Raw genomic sequence first — 22,789 nt, forward strand, 5'->3', positions numbered from 1 at the left:
TAATGTAAGTTTATTATAAAATATTCTTTTACAAGATTCAATTACAGTATTTACTTAGATGGGGGAAAATATGTTCAGGAATTGACGAAATCAGATTCTTTATTTTCAGTTAGATTTTGTAAAAAACAATTTTTATGGTTTTAAGCGAGTACTGATAAACTTTTACTTCTATTAATTGTCACTAGATGTCACTATAAAACAGATCCTAAAGTGCAGCGCATCTAAGGAGTCATTCTCTTTGTATTATACTTATACACGCAAATACGTTTCTCGATCATGTGATCGATAAATTAATCTTAAGCTTATTAAATGACGCACATAAAAAAGATTAAACGCAGAGACTTTTTTAGGGACTAAGAATGGTCTCTAAGAAAAAATAAGGTGGATGTGCTTACTTTACCAAACAGAAATTCAGTACTTCGGCTGTCACGGTTTTAATATTTCGTAATTTCTAATTAATAAATATGGCAACAAGAACATTAACAATAAATTCTTTAATGTCGGATCTGTTTTGGGTTTGAGAGTGAATGTGTACTAATAGCCATTTTAGGGACTGCGTTGTTTACTAAATCAGTGACATGGCTAAAAAAGCTTATGACCTTTTATTCAAATTATTATTGATTGGAGACTCCGGTGTTGGTAAAACATGTATATTATTTCGATTTTCTGACGATGCTTTTAACACGACATTTATATCCACTATAGGTAAGTTGCAGACTATGAGGATGTTTTCCTTTTGTTTCGTTTATATATTTTTTATTTATTCTGTTTCTAAAAGTTTTAAAAAAAATTTCGAACTGTTTTGTGTGTTTACTATTTTAATTAATAACATCTTTTATCACCTTGCAACAAAATTAGCTTAACTCATCAGTTTTTGTTAAGAAATCTAAACTTGCTTATGTATATTGCTGCTTAACATTCNGTCACTAGTAGCTCATTATGGAGCTCTAGTGCAATGTAAATAAAATACCTGGTTGTTTATGTAGCAATATTTGTGTCATTTAGCCTTATATGTATAGCAAAGTATATGTTCATTCCGTACTTGGATAGTGATTGCTTAATGATTACTTCTTAGTTGATTTCTAAGTAGTATTGTTGAACCTTTTTTTCATCAAGAAGCTGGGCAATTCCACGAAAGTGTCAACTTTTAAGTGAAATTTTTTTTTTTTATGAATTAACATATTTTAATTTCAAAAATATGTTCAAAAATAGCTAAAGTCTATATATTACTGCTTCATTTCTGATAATTTTAAGTTTTTTGAATCTGGTAGCATTCTAAAGTAATCACATTGCTGACTAGTGAATTGTCCACATTTGTGCTCAAATTAATTTCTTGAAAAATCTTATAAAATAAAAGAAATGTATCTTTCTTTTGCAATATTTTGATAAAAATATGCATATAGTACAGAATTTAAACTTTTAAAACATAGTCTTTAAGTCATTTTAAAATTAATATATAAAATAAAAGTAAATTTTTTTTTGTGTCATTCCGTCGCATGTTTTAGTCTCTTTTTTTTTACATAGCAATGTCTTTTCAAAATGAAAATGCGTATATTTGGAATATAAAGCAGATATGGCATAAGAATCAAGGAGAAATTATTAAATTTTATGTATTTGTTTATTAACTTCCAATAATTAGTGTGACGGAATGACACATCTTCGGCGATGGAATGACAAAACGAGTCCTTGAGAAACTTTTTCAAAAACTAGGGAATTATTTCTTTTTCAATTAACATAATAGCTAAAACAGCTGATGAAACACAGATAGAATGTTGAAAGGGAACAAGATCCCCATGATATGATAAAAAAAAAAACAGAGAAAGAAGGGGTGAGAAGAAAGCTTCCGTGATAAAAGCTGGACTTAAAAAACTCAGAAGTGCATACGCTGTTGTGCAGAGATTGTGTAAACAAGGAAAAAATCAAATTCTACCAATCTTTTCACATACAAATAATTTAAATTCCCTATACAAATCCTAGCAGAGTCTTGGTAAAGCCATAAAAAAAAATTGTACACTCACTTCCAAAATCACCAATAGAGGTAAAAAAATTAATTCAGTCTTTATATGAGATGTATTTAACATCAAGCTCAAAAGAAAACTAATTTAAGTGAGAAAAGTGATGTTGATGAGCTGTTTAATTTGGTTGAAAAATTTTACTGTTAAGATGATGTTAGTTACAAGCCCCCAAGTATGAAGGATTCAGTCATAATACAAACTCTGGCAGAGTAACGAAAAGTGCATATGCAATATATGCTTATGCTTAAAGTGTGTCTTATCTCATTTTTGTTTTTATTCTCAATTTTGTTAAGTGTATTTCATTAATATCTCACAACACATGAACCTGTAAATACCATGTAAATGTGAGTTTGTTCTAAAAGGCCAAACAAGATGTTGTCTGCTTTAAAACGGCACATTATGAAATCATAAAATGCTATTGCATATTATATAAAAAGTCGAAGCAACAAATCGTTGCAGTTTTGTTTTTGTCCAGCTATTCCATTTAAGAGAGGGCAAAAGAGAATGGCTTCAGCTAGACACTTGTTACAGCAGCATTGCCAGGGACAAAAGACGTGCACTATACGTTCATGTTGTTGAGAAGTGAATCATCAAAATTGGAATGCTTTCTAATTTTAACCAAAACCAAGTTTATGATTTGAAAAGCCACTGTCGTGAAGAGAAATGGAAAGCATGACTGAGGAGTATGCGGTCGGCTCTTAAATCATTGTTCCATACCTCGAAGAAAAAAAGGAGCATTTATATGTGACGCAAATTACTTTGATAAACAAAGACGATTTAGCTGTTAAAGTACTAAAAAGAAGAGGGAACAAAAATTGATTTATGCAAAAATTTCCTGAGAGCGAAGATAAGATGTGACATTGGTAAGTTAAATATAAAACCTCTTCAGAGACAACATAATTTTCAAATTGTTGAANTTCATTAATACCTCACAACACATGAACCTGTAAATACCATGTAAATGTGAGTTTGTTCTAAAAGGCCAAACAAGATGTTGTCTGCTTTAAAACGGCACATTATGAAATAATAAAATTCTATTGCATATTATATAAAAAGTCGAAGCAACAAATCGTTGAAGTTTTGTTTTTGCCCAGCTATTCCATTTAAGAGAGGGCAAAAGAGAATGGCTTCAGCTAGACACTTGTTACAGCAGCATTGCCAGGGACAAGAGACATGCACTATACGTTCATGTAATTGAGAAGTGAATCATCAAAATTGGAATGCTTTCTAATTTTAACCAAAACCAAGTTTATGATTTGAAAAGCCACTGTCGTGAAGAGAAATGGAAAGCATGACTGAGGAGTATGCGGTCGGCTCTTATATCATTGTTCCATACCTCGAAAAAAAAAAGGAACATTTATATGTGGCGCAAATTACTTTGATAAACAAAGATGATTTAGCTGTTAAAGTACTAAAAAGAAGAGGGAACAAAGATTGATTTATGCAAAAATTTCCTGAGAGCGAAGATAAGATGTGACATTGGTAAGTTAAATATAAAACCTCTTCAGAGACAACATAATTTTCAAATTGTTGAAATTTTACTAATTCTTACATAAATATTAATCCTGTTTATCTGTTACATTCTGTTTATCATTTACATATTAATAAAACATTTTTTAAATAAAGACTTTCTTCCACTAAACTTTTTGTCATTCCGTCACAGCAAATAGATGTCAATAGCTGCTAGCCAACCTGAGGTAAATTTTCCAAATTCACATTTTACATTGCTTACACATTATACTAAAAGTATAAAATAGTTCAGAAAAATAATAGCTGCAAAATTCGCAGAAACTACCAGTTCTAAGTGACATGCCAAAAGCTTGGTTGCCAAAATGTCATTCCGTCACATAAATAAAAAGTTCATAAAATTAAAAATAAAAAAAATTGAAAATCCTTTTTTTTTTTAGTTTATGAATTGCATTTTGCCAATAGTAATGATATGCATGAGAAAAAACAATGTTCATTTGAAATTGGATGCATAGAAACTTCAATTAATTGTTATTTTGAAAGTCAAAATGTCATTCCGTCACATATGAAATTGCCCAGCTCATAAAACGGAATGCTCATTAAATCCAATCGCTCATGAAACATAGCAAAGATCATGTTCAATAAATTTACAGGGTACATAGCGTTTTTAAAAAGTGCTTAAAGGTGTTTTATTTTTTTATTTGAGTTTTTTAAAGGCCCTTAAAGGTGCTTTTTTTATTCGGCATTTGTAAAAAGTGCTTAATTTTCTATCTTTTAAAAAGAGATTTTTTATTTGCTGTATCGATTGTTGTTCTAAATTACAAAAATTGCATTATTTTTAAAATTTTCTCTGCAGTATTTATCAGAAACTAGTTATATCATCATAATTATGTCAAGTTTTTAAAAATATTATTTAATTTTATTGATTTTATGTTTATAAATTAAGTACTTTAAAGGATAGAAAAAAATAATTTTTATTACTGCACAGATCCTAATTATGATATTTTTTTTGGGAAGGTGATTAAAAATATTTTTGAGTGCTTAAAAGGTGCTTTTTTTTTTAATTGAAAAACTGACTACGCACCCTGATTTAGGGTTAGTACAAAAGACTTAAGTGCAGTTTAAAACTTTGTCAAAATTGCTCCATTATGATCTTTATTAAAAAACGAAAATATTTAACCTTTATTGTTTTGCTTTATAGAATTTTGTTTTTATTCAATCATAAAACATTTGAATCATTAAATTTTCCATTTGTATTTTTCTTCAAAAAAATATTCAATGTTTTCTAATTACTCTACAACACAGTATATTTGTATATTAATAAAATTTCTACCTCTTGCTTTTTCATACCTTTTTGGTACTTCCATCGTGATTTCTCACTGAAAAATACAATTATTGATAATGAAACCTATTTTGCAATAATTATATAAAATATGATTATATGATTTTGAATGTTTTTTTGTTTTTCATTATTTGGTTGAAAATTTTGTGCTTTCAAAATTTCTTTTCCCATTCAGTTCAAGAATATGAAGATATTGTTTTCTAAAAGAGTACACTAATATATTTTTAACAATATTGTTAACAAGACTTTTACTCATTAAATTTGGGATTTCTTTAAATAGGAGATAGTTTATAATGGATTCTGTTCTATATTTTATCATTAAATTATGAATTGGTGATTAAATTTCCAAAGATGTTGTAATTCAATTTCTTTTCTCTGTTTCAACCTGATTCCTTATTTATTGTTAAATTATTCGTTATAAATTTGTGTAATTATACTCCTTCGGTTTAACTCTTCTAGTCTTAATTGTGAGAAAATAATTTTCTTTTGTTTAAAAAAATTTTGATATGTTGGTGTGATCAAGTTTTCATGTTTGTTGTTGTTTCTAATGCTACTTGCCACACAGGCAAGCCAGCTGGGTGAAACCGAGCAAATTTAAGGCAGATTGTGCGTTTCTTGTTTTCAGTGGCGCCATCTATGGCCAAGAATTCGACTTCTGCCGCATCATACATTACACCTATTTATATGGCAGACCCATTCATTCATCCACAAATCGTAATTTTGACTTGAATCAGAGAACGATCGATCTCCAATCCAGTACCTCCAGAGGTAATGATTTGTTATGGGAGAATGGAGGACTTTTGCGACTCGACAGATTTAATGTGCATCAGTCACTTTACTACGCGGGGAGTCTTCGACTGGCAGGGTTCGAACTCTCAGTCATCCCAGCTCCCTACCGACCAGGCTATCGATGCCAGTTTTCATGTTTAATTTATCTAATCAGTATTAGGCAGGGGTCTGTCTAGGTTTTTCTGAGAGGTACCTATTTTGTGAAAATTTAGACCTAATTTGTGAAAATTAAAAATTATATCAAAAAAATCAACAGAAAAATATGGATTTATCCTTTCTTACTGGGTACAAAAATAAAATTTTAAGGAAAAGTATTTTGTGAATCTAACATCTTTCCTAAAGTTGAATTTGTGAAGGTACCACTAAACGGTAGTAAATTTGGCCTGGACAGACCCCTGTTAAGTCAAACTACACAATGGGAATATAACTTCAATACTAAGAAATTGAAAACTAACTAAATGCAGATTGTTTCTGTTGATTTTAATGTTAATCTCCGATATATTATATTCAAAGTAAAATTAGTTTTATCTATATTTTTTAGTACGCGCCACATACAAATGCATGATGCCAACTACCAAAACCTCGAAAAAATAACTTAAATTTACGATGAGGTATGCACAAGTAAATTGTTTCAAATAGTGATTATTTAAATTCACGATTAGAAATTTGCATGTCGTATTAACATCGTAATTAAAGTAACGGGGGCGTAAAGACCACGAAGAAAATCACTGCTGTAATTGCAAAAAAAAGGGGGAGAGAGAGAAATTAACATGAGTAAAGTGCGCCAATAAGTAATTATTGAAATGCGTGATTTAGAATTTACATGTCGAGATAAAAATCAGAATTTTTAAAACTGTGAAAATGCGTCGCAGAAGCTGTCGAAAAAATGATCGTAAAACCATTTGCAATGCAATCGGCACAAATTGAGTACGGCAAAAAGTGATCAATTAAATATGCGATTCATAGCTCACACACGAGTCGTAATATTGTAATAAATGTATCAGGAATTTATTAACCTCTCTGAAATTAATATTATCTAGTTATATATGCCAAAAAAAGATCTAAACGTCACGATTTATGATGAAATTAGAAAAGTGCATCAAAAAGGGATTATTTAAATGGATGATTTGAAATTTCCAATAATTTTGTTTGAAAAAAAAAAAGCTGAAATTGTGATGAATAAAGAACGTCAAAAAGTGATAAATTAGATGCGCGATTTAAAACTCACAAATCGTAATAAATGTATCGGAATCTAATAAACCACATGGAAATTGGTATTTATAAATTCCAAAAAAAACGATCGAATTTATGATGAATTGGATTTATAATGAAATCGGCAAAAATTACTCAAACTCGAAATTTGCTTATTGTAATATCGTATTAAAAATATTGTCTTTTAAAACCATGATGTGGAATTTCGTAGCAATAACCAATTAATAAGCGATCGAGAAACAATGTAGATTTACAATAGAATTAGTGCAAATTGAGCGCATTAAAAAGTGATGACACTAAAGTGCAATTCAAAATTTTCGACATTTTTTTCCTCCTAAAAAATTTCATTGCGTTCTGAATCATAGAGTTGAAATAGTAGGTATTTCAACTCTATGTTCAGAATCTTCCGCGGACCGCAGGTTGTGCACCCCTTCCGTATTGGAAGAAACTTTTTTTTAATGTCAGGACAATACTTTTTTTAAGACAGTTGAGAAGATTCGATTAAGGACAATAAAATGTTTGCTTATAAGTTAATAGCGGACAACGCATTATCTTTTCATTTTGTGACGTAGCAAAGTTAACTGTTAGCGGAGTCAAAATCAGTTTAGTCAAAAAGTAAACATTTGCCCCGACCCTGTTCCTAATCTAAGCAAATACCAGTATTTAAAGCAGGCTTGTTTCTCTCACGTGTCAAAACAAGCAGAACTCATTTTCGTAACAGAACTGATTAAACCTTTTCTGGCTTCAAAGATCAACTTAAGTTACCTTCCATCTATTAGTACTGTTCATTATATGTATGTATTTTAGTCAAGATCTCTTTAACTGATTGAATAAAGCTTTTTCTTAGGTACCTCGTTTCCTCAAGAAAAGAAAATTAGTTTCTAAATACACAAAAGCCATTAAAAGTTATCCGTTTCAATTTAATTCGATTTTTTATGGGGAACATCTTTGACGAACGGATGGAAACAGTATAAGTAACTTATCTTCTGCAGTATGAAATTTATTTTGCAGATTAAAATAAAAAACAACACTTTTAACTTACCACCATTTTATTAATTATTAAGGAAATCAGTACTTGCTAAAGTAAAAAACAATGTCACCAAATTTTGTTTAAATGATGCTGGAATCATTTTCTCAATTTAGAGTGAAGAAATACAAAAGAGAAAGGAATTCTATTTTGCAGAACTTCGATTTCATTGATATTTCTTTCCCTCAGGTGATTGGATTCATCATTTTTCTTCATAACTGAGCCATTAAAATAAATTTTCGAATATCGATCACGTTCTGTTTCAAAATATATCACAGTGAGGAGCAGTTTTATTTTTTAAATCTTAATTTCTTGCTTTTTCTTTTTGTCCATGTTTCACACTCTTAGATTTTAGGTGCATTAGATAGGCAAACAAGTATATGGAACAAAAATACTTTGCTTCGCAAATCTATTATAGCTTGCTTATGGCGTTCAAGTTCTATCTTTTTTAGAAGTGCCAGCCCTTCTTCTGTTCCATCAATTAAAAATAAAGTGCCAGCCGTTATCTTTACTTCCAGGAGTTCCATCATGCCTTTCAATTTTTATCTATTTTATCCACTCTCTAGCCGCATGAGCAATATTTGCTGCAACTTCCTGTAAGGAATCGAATTTTTATCATGAATGGCAGCAACGTTTTTGCGAGATCTGTTTTAATTATGTGAACAAATCTCATTTTAAATCTCTATCATCTATCAATTTGTTCTAAATACTTAGACTAAACTGATTGTTACAAAAAAACTGATTTAGTTTTGATATAATTATACTATTGAGTTATATTTATTTTGTATAGTAAACGTAATTAAATTGTTTTAAATATAAATAAAACGTTTCATTCTGCTTTTTATTATTACTATTATTATATGTACGACGCGTAATAATTAAATTTCAGGTTAATAATATAAGTATAAGAATGTCGGCTGAAATACGTGGTAGGTGCATGCATATGTGATATCGGAGGCTAATTTGAAAATACAACTCTTTGAAAACTGCCAACATAACTTCGCCAAGAGCATTATTTTTTCAAATTAGCCTACGAAATTTGTTACGGAAAAAAGCTTCTCTTAATGCAAAAACTAGCTAAATTTGTATTAAATAATTAACAATATTTAAAATGTTTGCGTGCATATATCCATAGGATATATCCTATGGCGTAATACACCAAAGAGATGCTAAAATGCACAATTTGTTTATTTCTTGATCAATCCAAGGTCGTTAGATTCATGGCGTAACACGAGTCAGATTTATTTTGATCCATCGTATAATTTTTTATGCAGAGATATAATCTACTTTTTGAAGAAGAAAAATATATTTCTCTTTTGCATTTAAATTGACCGTTTCTTAGATTTTATCCACTTATTTATTCAAAATTCGCGATAAAAGTAGTTTTTTTTTTTCTGCGATTGTTTTACGTAACTTTACAAGGAATTAATGTTCGCTGCTAAGTGAATCGTTAATTGTTTCCACTTTAATTTCAGGGACGTAACGAGCGCTTATTCTAATTTGGAAGAAGAAAAAAAGAACATTCTTTATCATCTGCTTTCCCCCTTTTTCCCTCAATCTAAGAGGGAAAAAAGATGATGATGAGTCATTCTCTTTCTTCGAAAATATATATCCTTAATTAACGATCAGTAGTGTTATTTCTTTAACTGTGTTATATTAAAGGAAGTTGACAGTCACAAAATGGAAGCTTAATATTCAAGGTCGATTTAAAACATCTCGTCTGGGTAGTATTTGGTTGGCTAGTTGAGGCGAACGATAAACATTTACCACTGGGCATAAAATCGTGATAAAAATACTTTCGATACGCATAAATCATTCGAGTATCCCAGTAATAGCCTCTGGCTTGTATAAACAATTATTATCTCTTTTACTGTGATTTCTCCGTTACATGTTTAATTAATAGAAATAGTGAATTATTTTCCATCTCTTACAGAGGCGGCTTATTAATGAATTGCTTTCACATTTAGTCATTGCTCACACATTTTGTCATTGCTTCTTTTCGTTTTCGAAATAGCATTTTTAGGAGTGAAAGTTATTGTTCTTTTATCTTATTGGTTTACAAAAGTGAAATTAATTATAAACCACAGAACAAAATGCTTTCAACCGATCCAACAAGTGATTTGTACATTTTATGTTTACATGTTACTTAAAAAAACATCTGAAATTTTTAGTATGAATTTTTTTCTTCTAAGTAATGTAATAATGATGATCATATTTATGGATATATTCAGGGACCCTTTATAAATGTCACGTTTTTCTTCTTTTTTTCTTTTAACTTCTCTTTGTCACTCGGGAGATATACTAGCAGTCCAGACACAAAACACATGTTGTAGGTCAAATTTTAATTTATTTTTTAAAGCTTTAAATTATGTATTTTAAAGACACTTGTGAGCATAACTTTAATCTTTAATGATTGTATGTGTACGTACTTTCATGAAAAAATATTCTTTAAAAAAAACTTAATCAGCTGATTTTAAATGTTTTTTAACTTAACAAAATGAGTGTTTCCTCTTATCACAAGCTATTTCATCTACCTACTCCAAGACTGACATTTGTGGATATTTATTGGATCCTTTTTCATATCCTATTAATATTATTTTAAAATAAGTGGTTAAGGATTACTTATAGTTTTCTGTTTTCACCCTTCCCATCGATTAGCTAAAATTACTAGATATTTATAGTTTTTTTTTTATTATTATTATTTTACGACTCGTGTGTGCTACGAATCGCATATTTAATTGATCACTTTTTGCCGTACTTAATTTGTGCCGATTGCATTGCAAATCCCAGTTGTTTTTCGGCAGTTTCTGCGACGCATTTTCACATAGTTTTAAAAATTTTAATTTTTATTTCGACTTGTAAATTTTAAATCACGTATTTCAATAATTTCTTATTGGCGCACTTTACTCGTGTTAATTTCATCGTAAATTAAATTTCTCTTTCTCTCCTTTTTTTTTTTTTTTTTTTTTTTTTTTTTTTTTTTTTTTTTGCAATTACGGCAGTCGAGGGCTTTTACGGTCCCGACTCCCGTTACTTTAATTACGATGTTAATACGACACGCGAATTTCTAATAGTGAATTTAAATAATCACTATTTGATACAATTTATTTGTGCATATCTCATCGTAAATTTAAGTTATTTTTTCGTCGTTTTGGTAGTTGGCATCATACATTTGTATGTGGTACGCACTAAAAAATATAGATAAAACTAATATATCGGAGATTAACATTAAAATCAACAGAAACAATTTGCATTTAGTTAGTTTTCAATTTTTTAGTATTGAAGTTATAGATCAGTGATTCTCAAGCTTTTTTTTGTCACTGCACACTTTTAACGATTTCAAAATTTGGCGGCACACAAAAAAAAAGATAAGTTTAAAAGTTTTTTACTTACCTATAGTGCACTGTGTAAAATAGTTCATGATAATAATTTGGAATGTTAAATAAAATAATATAATATGTACTACAAAAACAACAGTACTTTTATTAAGGGATTAATTACAAATGAATAAGAATACTTTTTATGAGAAATTTGAGCTTGATGTTTTCTGATAATTTCATTTATATTTGGTCGTAAAAATGACAATGCTACTCTCACGTCCTATTTTATTTTAAAATAATTTATTTTTTATTTTTTTTTAAATTTCAGGTATAGATTTCAAAATTAAGACATTAGATATCAAAGGAAAGAAAATAAAATTACAGATTTGGTAAGTTACTTTTTATTGAACGTCTATATATTTTAATTGTAGTGCTGCTAATTTTTGGATTTCTTGCTAAGGAAATTTTGTAGTTGCATTAGTGGCAGTTAAGAAAATAAGCGGAAAATTTACCGATAAAATTTAAAGCAAAAATTGAAGGAATTTAATTAAACAATGAATTTAATTAAAGTAATTTACTTAAAGCAAAATAATGTTAAAAGCTACAATCAACTATTAAATTCTATGCCAACTTTTGGAATTCAATGTAAATTAATTGAGGTAATTGTTCAGACTATTGCATTCATTTGCTATTCAGCTTTTTATACCTATTTTTAACTTTCAGTGTGAAACAAACATGTTTCTTGAAACATTTAATGTAAAGGTATAAACAAAAATAACTTTTAGAGTCATAAATATTGTTACAAGTTTTCATGTGTACTATGTGAAATGTCTTGAACAGTCTTTCCAATTCTGTAGTTGAGAATACATATAACTGTTAAATACTTAGAACATTTTTGTCAACCTCTTTTGATAGGCTTAACTGGCTTTTGTCAATATAGCCGTCTAATTTTTAAAAAGGTGTATCGTTTATAATTTATTCTAAATTTAAAAACATTTATAAGAAGTTTTACATCGTTACACACCGATCACATTTATATTGCAATACACTGTACATTGTTTTTCCAATTTTTAAATTTATTTTGTAAAAAATTCTACCTTTGTAATGATTTAAATGTGCTAGTATTTGTGAAGTTGTATTTATGTCTTAATCTGAGAAAAATGTCATTTTTTTAAATTAAATTATCCTTTCATTAATTTCATTTCCCTTCCTTTTTGTTCTCATTGAATGTTTCTAAAATGAAAATAATTAAATAAAGTTAACGATAATCCAAGATTGGATTCCTTCCCTTGTCTGTTTTCTTCTCTTTTAGTAATGTTACTATCTTTCTTTTTGCTCTTACTATGTTCAGTCAAGGTACTTACAATCACTGTCATTGCTTTTAAGGAAATTTTCATTGTAATTTTATAATTGTGTAGGGATACAGCTGGTCAAGAGCGTTTCTACACCATAACCACATCTTATTACAGAGGGGCAATGGGCATTATGCTAGTGTATGATATTACAAATCCTAAAAGTTTTGACAATATTGCTAAATGGTTAAGGAATATTGATGAAGTAAGAATTTTTCTTTTTAATTCTTTCTACCATTATAACAAATTATTACTTATCTCTAAAACTTTACTTCCAGCATGCAAATGAAGATGTAGAAAAAATGATCTTAGGTAATAAATGTGACATGGAAGATAAAAGAATGATTAGTAAAGAACGTGGGGAAGCAGTAAGTTCTTTTTCAGCCGTAATTTAAAGCTTTTGTAACTAATTTAAAGCATGTGTTATAAATTCAAAATTCATATTAAAAATTGCTATTTTACATAATTTATTTAAAAACTGTTATAGGCTATCTTATTTTATTCAAATTTTTAAAACTGAGAGAGGCAGCAAAGAGAAACCACTGATTGTATAATTTACTTGTTAAAAAAATCTGTTTTTCTCTCCTAATTTAAAATATATCTTAATTCAGGCTTATAATTAAGATTATAATAATTAGGCACTTTTTAGTAACAAAGTGGCAAATAATTTTGATTCAATATTTTATCTGTTGTGTAATTAATTTTATCTGTTGTGTAATCTGTTGTAAATTAAATTTTGGCATAGTTTTTTATTAAAAACCGCATTGTAAAGTTTGCATCTTTAATGGGAAAAAAAAAAAAAAAAATTATTATGTAATGAAAAATTAATTTAAAATTTGCTTAAGTTGTCTTTTACTATATCAGTGAAGGGATCTCCCAAATTGTTTTCCCTTTGAAATTTTAATTTTTTGTGATTCACTCTTGTTGTTGAATACTATTTAGCAAGATCCCATATTCTTAAACTGTGCCTTTTTTGTGCCATTAACTATTTTTTTTTCTAAATTGCTATTCTCTATTGTTAGTGACGTGCTTATGCAAGTTTAAAATTTTGTCTGAAATGAATACATTTGCTATTAATTATTTGAAGCACTTGCAGGAATTATTTAACTTGCATAAATAATTTGTATATTGCAGTTGTGGAGGGTAAGTAGTGTAAATTTTTTTTTAACGGGTGCATTGAAATATCATGTTAGAATGAAGACAAATCTCTGCTTTTTATACTATAGTGTATATGACTGTTATAATTACTATAGTGTATATGACTGTTCTGTTTTGAATAAACTTCTTCTGTCTTTTTTTTCAGCAAGTAATTTATAAAAAATATGTTCAGTAAAATTATCTAAAAATTTTACAATAAATTTAATTATTTATAAAAAGTAACTATTGTCTTTTTTTCTCTCACTTATTCTATAGATTGCACGGGAGCATAGCATAAGGTTTTTAGAAACCAGTGCAAAAGCAAATATTAACATAGAGAAAGCTTTTAGAGATTTAGCTGAATCGATTCTGAATAAGGTAATAAAGTTTTTAAAATTGTAGAATATGATTTTCTTAAATGTTTTTTCCCCTGTGATTTATTTGCAGCTTACAAATAACCTTTTTTAAAATGTAAAATTGGTACATGTTTATGTATTTTTGAATTTTTTTTAAAAAAATCATGAGAAATCACCTTAAGAAAGCAAAGAAATCCTCTAAAAATATTTTCATCTTTAAATTTTCTAACAATGTTTGACTGTATATCTGTATTTGACTTTTAGTTCATTGCAATAACGACTATGATTCTTCTTAAAACTTTACTCATATATTGGTAAATTAAACTGGATAGTATAGAAAAAATTTTTAGCTTGTTCAAAATACGCTTGATATTACGTATTAATTCTTTAATGTGGTTGCTTAAAAATGAAATAATAGTAACCAAGAAACTTGATGCAACAATTCTCATTATTAATAAGCATAAATATGAATTTTTTTTAAAGATTTTTGAAACATATCTGATGACGAATAATTTTTATAATTTATGTCTTTTGGTTTCTATTTTACAGTTTTTTTGTGATTTTATTACAGCTTCTAATCTAGTTTTTAGTTTCTAGTAGATTTATTGATCCTGTTTATGTTTGATCACTTTTCCAATGTGATACAACTTGTATTCTATTTATTATATTAAATAGAATCCTTAATGAATGACAAAATGAAAAGCTGTGCTACATTTTTATTACAGTGAAGCCAACTGCTCTGATTTCTGCAAAAAAATTTATTAAATATTATAAAAACCAACACTTGCATAATTTGAATTCATTTTGTCAACATTTAAAAGGTTCGCCACTAGAAATCTGGTGCTAAGTGCAGTTTTATATGAATTTTTGAAGTATTTCTGTTAACTCCAAATGGATTTAACTAATCAGAGAACCGTACAATAAAGATAAACTTTGCTATCTTTAGAAGAAGAAAAAAATTGCCCTCATCGTTGAGCAAAATAGCATCTTTCTTATACACATTTGACCGAGGAAAAAAAAATCTACTTTTTCACATATATTAGAATATCTTTGGAGAAAAGGAAACAAATTACCTTGGTTCTCTTGGGAGAAAAAAATATTTAGAATTTCAAATATTTTATTGGTGTGATGCAACTGGAAAATAGTTAAGGAATTTTTTATTTATTTTAATTCTTTTTGGGCATGATGTTTTCCCAATCATATTAGGACATCTCTAGTTCTTCTCTTACATTAAGTGATCAGGAAATGTATTAATTGATTTTTAGTTAAAGATTTCATTCATAACAATTGTAATAAAATTCTTTTTTTTTCTCATGTACACAGCAAATGGCTGGCAAAGAACAGACAGATTTTCCAGATAAAGTAAGGGTAACAACTCAAGATATAAGAGGAATAAGGAAATGCTGCTAGAGTAAGTATTTGTATAGAAGTTAACTATAATGCTTCGATGGCTAGTAAAATAAGGAAATACGTGTAACAGTTTTCTCTAGAGAGTGTAACAATTGTGTCCCATACCTTTATTTCATTTATTTTTCTTATGAAGACTTTTTTTAACTGTTAAAGCTTTCCAGCCGAACATTTTAAAAGCATTAAATTTATTATATGACCCATAATATGACTAACAGCACAGATTGGGTTTGTAAAATGCCATTTCTGTCCATTGTTCCTAACTTTGTAGTGTTATATTGTTAAAAGTAAATTTTTAATGTAAGTAGAAAGCATGCTTTATATATTATATACAGTATATTCTCAATATCTCGAAAATCTTGTTATGTCAAAAAGATATTTTCCTCTTGGCATTACATATCCACCTAATATTAATTTAAACTCCTCTGTCGAAGAGTTTCTTCTCAAAACCTTATGATGCCAAACCTTTTTTGAAGAGGGAAATTATTTTTTGTCAAAAAAATCACAATGTAAGTTTATTGTAAACCAGTTCTTTTTTATTTAATGCATGATTATTTTTGTCTTACTTTTAAAAATTATTACTGTACTGCTGTATTTAGTCAACTATCATTACATGCATAATTATTAGTAGTTATTCATATGTTTCATGACTCTTTTAAAAGTATTATTTTAGACTGTATTTTTCTACTTTTTGGAACATATTTAGATATTGCAAACTTGTTGTTGCAAAAACTTTTGCTTTCTCAAAAATTTTTTTGTGTGTTCCTTCAACCTTGAGATATTGAGAGTATACTGTATATCAGGGGTGTCAAACTCGCGGCCCGAGATGAACATTTTTGCGGCCCAGTCAATATATCCGACACAAAGTAAAAATAAAATAGAAATGTTAATTAAAAAGGAAACTAGCATATAAAATTATGATATACTTTATTTATGAACTATACGAATCATTTTAAATTGTACGCGCGAAAATGTGAAATTCTAATTAGCTTGCGGCACCTGCCATTCCAGGGATACTGCATCGTATCAAAAATACGCAGAAAAAGTTTCAAATCTTAAAACAGAATTTAAAACAAGATTTAAAGATTTTAATTCTTTAGAAGACAAATTTTGTTTGTTTTCGTCGATTTTCTCAATAAATATAGACTCAGTACCCAGTAACATGCAAATGGAAGTGATTGAGATTCAGGGCGGCTCAAATTTGAAGGCAAAATTCATTGAAGTGAGTTTGCCTGAATTTTACAAATATTTACCTGCTAGGTTGGAAAATACTCAGAAATTTGCATATGAAATTATTTCCATGTTTGGAAGTACTTATCAGTGCAAGCAATTATTTTCTGTTATGAATGGAAATAAATCTCCTGTTCAAAACCGTATTAATAAGGCGCACGTTGGGTCATCTTTGAAAAGTAGTATCGGCAAATAAAATTTCTCCCGAAATAGGAAAGATAGTAGCAGAGAAGAGATGTCAAATATCAAACAATAATTTTACTTTATATATGTTTATTACAATGTACTATTCAAAATAAAAATATTTGTTTCTATGAACGCTGATTTTTATTTATTTATTTATTTATTTATTTGCAGCACACCTAAAGTTAAGCATTGTTTATTTGGCCCAAGTTAGCTTTTGAGTTTGACACCCCTGCTGTATATATATCGTTGCTAAGTTACTTGAAATTTTTTATTAGCTTTTTTGTAAATGATGATATCTGAATATTTTGGAAAGAGCTGGTTCCTGTAAGTTTTTCCTCCTAAAATGTAACATAAAACAACAAAATTAGAACATTTGTTTGTTTTTTCCAAATAAGTCCAGTATAATTATAAATAAATGCTTGCAATAGTTTTGTGTACTCATAATATAGTGATCTTATGTTGTAGCATTTGTTTTCATTTGGAATGCAATGGTCATTATACCAAGCATCAATTTGGCATATCATAAGAATACTTCATTATTTAATCCCCTTAAATGTCACACTTTCTAATAAATCGGTCATAACAGTCTTCGGATATAGTGGATCAAGTTTGTGTTAATTAGCTAGTTGTCTGTATTTTATGTGTTGCTTTTGAAAAAGAAATATCTTTTCAATTATCAGTGAAAAGATTAGGCAATGCACAAATAAAACATGTTATTTACTATTCATGTTACTTACTATTATTACTTACTCATGTTACTAACTATAAAGTTATTTACTATTCTTCACCGATTGTCCTGCACTAGAGCCATTCCTATTTTTAATAAATGTTTAACGCAAAATTTAAAAATCCTAATTGTAGTAGTTTTTCCTTAAATTTAAAATATAGTTATATGTATGTATATTATGTATAAGATATGTATTATACCTTGTAATTTTTATTTATTACTTATTAAATTAGTGTAATTCTAAAAGACCAATCAGGAAACAAATGAAAGTTAGATTGACAGATTTTGTATCTAGCTAAAAAAAATTAAGGATGTACTGAATAATTCAAAGCTATTTACTTTTATCACTAAAGTCAAGGATAAAGAATTAAATAGCAAATTTAATCTTAAGTTTAGTTTTTTATATATATACATAAGCAATTCTGTTGCCCATTTGTAATGAATCATGCATTCTTCATTTAACAGAATTAACCATGACATTTAAATCAAGAATAAAGAGTTAATCAAATTTAATTGTTAATTTAGATCAGTGTTTCCCAAAGTGTGCCTCCAGGGGTACGGGAACAGTTTAGAGGGGGTACGCGTTTTTATTCGAAATATATTGCAACAAACGAAACTTTCAAAAGATTTTACTTAAAAACAAAGCTAACCATGAAAATTTACGATTACATATTTTTCTATTGGCTATTTTTTGCAGAGTTAACAGTTAATAATTAGTAGTGTCAGCAGCCAGTTGTGATTTTAAACTTTTGTGCAAATTTTTAATATTCAAAAATACATTCATTTTTTTTTTATAAGAGGTGCACAGCGTTACGAAAAATTTAGAAAGGGTACGCAAAAGTCATAATTTTGGGAAACATTGATTTAGATTAATATTTTGAAAGAAAGAGAAAGAAAGAAAGCAAAAACAAATCATGTTCAAAGCTTTGTTTACTCTGATATATACATTTAATGTCCTGTATCGTTGTTATGTTTTTATTCGTTGATTACATTAAGAGAAAAGGGGAGAAATATATGTAAAAAAATTGTAATTTTACTGAACATAAATTTATCTATTGCATATTGAAACCAATATATTCTTAACTTTTCCAGGTATCTAGATCACTTGCCTTTCTTCATTCATACACTGCTGTCTGGAAATCTGCTTGCAGTACTCCATACATTTTATATTTGCCTGGCTGGACCTCTTTGCCTTAGAGGCCATTCAACCTCGAACTCTGTGCATTCATTAGTCTGCCAGGACTGCAGTGCCACTTCCCAATAAAAGGAGAGAGGCACAACAACGTCCCAATGTCGTCTTGACTGTTTGCCATTTTTATTATAATTCCAAAGAATATTTGATGTTGCTGTGACAAAGTAAAACAAAAATAGTACCTATATAATATAATATAATCTATGCCTAAATGACCTGAAATTTCTTATAATTCTTTTTCTGAAAAAAAAATTTTCTTTTTCATTCAAATAATGACTAGGACCAGGCGGAGTAATTTTCGTCAACAGTGGCTTTTATGTTGTCAATAAATAATAAATAACTTTTAATATGCTAATTGGGCTTACCTAAAACAGGCCTGAATAATGTAACTTTGAAGCACTTTAAAAATTAGTTAATAATTGGCTTATTTGTATTAAAAAATTAATTCACTTTTTCAAAGAGCACAGTTTTCTACAGAAATTAGATAAGGTGATGGCTCTTTTGTGCTGTAAAAATCAAACAGACGTATTTACCTACTGTGCTTCCTTTGTCACATCTAGGTATTGCTTTGTTATTTTATGGCTGTTGTAAAATAACTAAATGCATCATCTTACAAGTGATACAGTTCTGTGAATACTTTTTGATGAATGTAGATAGTTATGTAATTTGTGTAAAAGAAATAGACATTTCAAAGTCAAGCTTTCTTTTTTATCCAACTGTACTCAACAAAATTTGTATGTTATATAAATGTTCGTTAGGGAAGGGATTATATTAAACACTGTATTATTTATATTATCTTAAACTGTGTAATAGTATTTGTTAAAAATTATGCTAATCAATACGAAAACTATTGCTGTTAACGATGCTTTAATTGCTGATTGTTATATTGTAAATTGAAACATTATAAGCATAATTACTATGTCTCTGGGTGTTTTCACCAAAGAAGTGCAGTGGATTGGCCTAGAATTTTTTATACTACTTATATTGTTTATTTCAAAATTTCACAACTACATTTGATTATACTTTTAAAAGAAAAAAAGATTAAACCAATTTTTTTGCTTAAATTAGCAGGTATGTGTTTATAAGGGTATTTGCATTTGTAATGTGCAAAGTTTATAGAGTGTAAAGCTTTACCTTGATCTGTTTATTTCTTTTACATAAAATATAATCATCTGATCAAAATTGTGAAATACTGCTCTGTGATTACCAGATGATTTAAAAATGCTGGAATTCATTTGATATATTTGTAGGCTGTTAAACTTGCCATAAAGCCTTGTTTTTTTATTGATCACATTTTCTACACTTTTTTTAGACGATTGGTAAGAATCAACACTCACAATTGAATTTATACTTTATCATTTGCTGAAGATTATAGTGCTAGTTTTGTACAGTGTTACATTTAAAAAATTAAGTGATTTGAAGTTCCTTTAGGTTGCTCATTTTTATATGATGTTTTTGCTCCAGAATTTGAAAAAGAAAAAGGGGAAATTTATCAAGATTTATAATTATGGGATGTAGATATATATATAATGTGTATATACAAAATTTGTTTTCTTTGTATTAAAAAAATTATGCTTCTTGCGAATAAATTTAAGTTTGTTGCTATGCTTTTTCCCTTCTTAATTCAGTACTGGCAAGTTTTGTTTTGTCTTTTTTTTTCCTTGCAATTTTTCTTTATATTATCCACACAAAAAAAAGTTTTTATTGTAAATTGTGATGTTTTTTTTATAAAAAAAAATTAAATACTTGCATATCAATTTGTTTGGATATTCTTTATTTGTTACAAAAAGGATGAATATTTATAGTTATTTCATATAGAGTTTGTGCAAATACAATTGTCCTATCATTTGTCTTTAATTCATGTGTTTAAAATGTTTGTATTTTCTTTTTAACTACGACCCATATTGTTTTATTTTTCAATACCTCAGTAATGCTCACATAGTAGTCTTTCATATGCTTTTTTTTTTTTAAATATTGTAGTTAATTTATTTTAGAACATTTTCAGTTTGTTTTTGTAAGCATGCATTTAGATCTGCTCTTACCTGCGTTATAGAATAATTTGTTTTTGCTTCCAACGTATATTTCAATTTATTGTTGATGTCCTGTTTATGGTAGATTAAAATCAGTAAAATTTTATGTTGTCTACTTTCCTATGAATTCTTCTTTTAGTCGATTGTTCAATTTAATTATCTCATTTTTCCGAATATACACTCAGACAAAAATTATACATGATTTTTCTGAAAATATTTTTTACAAGATCTGCCCATTTTTAAAATTAAATTCACTTTCTATCACCTATTTTATAAATTAAAAAAAAGTGAGACAATCTTTCCTTAATATGTGTTAACCTTTATCAAGGTGAAATTTACATTTCAAAAGTGAATAAAAAGTTAATATAAACTTCATCACAATATTAGTTGTGATGCTAATTCCTTAAGTGCATTTACAGTCACCATTTGTTTTAACCATTTATGACTAGGTTGTGTAAAAAATTCTTCAGTTCATTAATTTTAAATCTGTAGATTTCTGTATTAAAAATGGTGAAAAAATAAAATTTTTTCAAGAGTAAAGTTGATGTTACAGTATATGTTTAAAAAAATATTGAAAATTTTAAGCATATTTTTTTATCTTATCATGGCGTTAGTCTTATGGTGTAATTGGATAGCCTTCTGTTTGATCAAACTTTCTTCATTTTAGCTCAACTTTTGATATTCTTCTATTAACCTAGATCTTTTAATAATTATGGTTGTATGCTAGCAATAATTTAAGCTGTGTTTTGTTTTATATAAAATTCACCAAATCTAACAATGCATTCAGCATAGAATCGTAATTTATTATTTTTTTAATTCAATCTCTTGCTCTCCTAACAAACTCACTGATAAGAGCCTCTATCATCTCTACTGCCTTTGGCACCATTGCTCTGAATTTATGGCATGTGTTTGCAGTTTTCAGTGCAAATCTGTAAGGTAAAAATCATGCTTGAGCTACCAAAATGTCTGTCTTATGACCAATAGTGCCATTAGATTATTTATTATCCATCCAAAATGAATGATGTAACATTAATAGTCTATTTTGTGCTTTCTCTATGACCTCTCATTTTTTAGAGTTTTATTTTTATATAAACTTTTTGGGAAAATCCATTGCTCAGTTCTCTTTTCATTTTCTTATAATTATATTTTTTGATGTGATGGTGTACAGTTTTTATAAAAGCCAGATAATGACCAGAAATTCCAATTTGTTTTGTTTGAAATCCTACTCACTGTTTAACTTTATAGAATGTGCTGGGGGGGGGAGGTATCAAACATAAAGTGTAAAACATAGAGGTTGCCATACTGTGTTCATATTCAGATTATAACAATATACACTTTTTGAACTTGATTTTCATAGAGAGTAAGACTACATTTTATAGGAATTAATTTATCTGAGAACAATTAAATTTTTACCTCTTCAGTTTTTAATATTGAATGATGATTTCTTCATCTTAAATTATCAACATTCTTGTTTTTAAAACTAATTTATCCATTGATTGCGTTCAGCAATATGTATTTTAGTCAAACATTGTGTAGTCACTTGCAGTATTTTCTGTATAACTAGAATAACATATGCAAACCTGTGTAATATTAGGCATATAAGTTCCCCCCCCCCCCTTCGTCATCAACAATGGAAAGTGGCAAAATAAAAATCATATGGTTATAGAGGTTTTTTTTTTTATTTCCTCCAATGCGTATTAAGTTAAATGTTTAATAAATAACAAAAGTTACGAAAAATTTTGAATAATAAATTTACAGAGTATAAATGCACCTTGAAAGTGTCCTTTTCAATATTGTTGAAAATTTGACATACAAACCATGGTACCTGCCAGTTAATTGTGGATTTTACGTGTTGAAATCCTTAGTCCTGCTTGAATTTTTTCTTCCTGGTTATGTTTTCGTACATAAAAAATTGCATGTCGCTGACCTTAAATCCTACCAAAAGAATAATAATAATTGATATGAAGGTGTTGAAAGTAGAAGGTAAAAGTGGTGTTACT

General features: G+C 28.3%; 1 protein-coding gene across 1 annotated transcript; it reads left to right on the forward strand.

The window, feature by feature from the left end:
- The first annotated feature begins 381 nt into the window (after positions 1 to 381).
- LOC107455601 (ras-related protein Rab-10) lies at positions 382 to 20,895 on the forward strand. Its single transcript, XM_016073224.3, has 7 exons — positions 382 to 705; positions 11,501 to 11,561; positions 12,591 to 12,729; positions 12,803 to 12,892; positions 13,938 to 14,039; positions 15,341 to 15,428; positions 18,660 to 20,895. Exons 1-6 carry the CDS (start codon positions 579 to 581, stop codon positions 15,425 to 15,427), a joined length of 606 nt encoding a protein of 201 aa, XP_015928710.1. The 5' UTR covers positions 382 to 578; the 3' UTR covers position 15,428; positions 18,660 to 20,895.
- Positions 20,896 to 22,789: the final 1,894 nt, after the last annotated feature.

Source organism: Parasteatoda tepidariorum, chromosome 4 (assembly GCF_043381705.1).
Source record: "Parasteatoda tepidariorum isolate YZ-2023 chromosome 4, CAS_Ptep_4.0, whole genome shotgun sequence".
In the NCBI taxonomy this organism is placed as follows: Eukaryota; Metazoa; Arthropoda; class Arachnida; order Araneae; family Theridiidae; genus Parasteatoda; species Parasteatoda tepidariorum.

Coding starts and splice junctions, on each gene's coding strand:
- LOC107455601 (XM_016073224.3), top strand. CDS start 579: ATGGCTAAAAAAGCTTATGACCTTTTATTCAAATTATTATTGATTGGA. Junction 706..11,500: donor GACATTTATATCCACTATAG/GTAAGTTGCAGA, acceptor TTTAAATTTCAG/GTATAGATTTCAAAATTAAG. Junction 14,040..15,340: donor CTGAATCGATTCTGAATAAG/GTAATAAAGTTT, acceptor TCATGTACACAG/CAAATGGCTGGCAAAGAACA.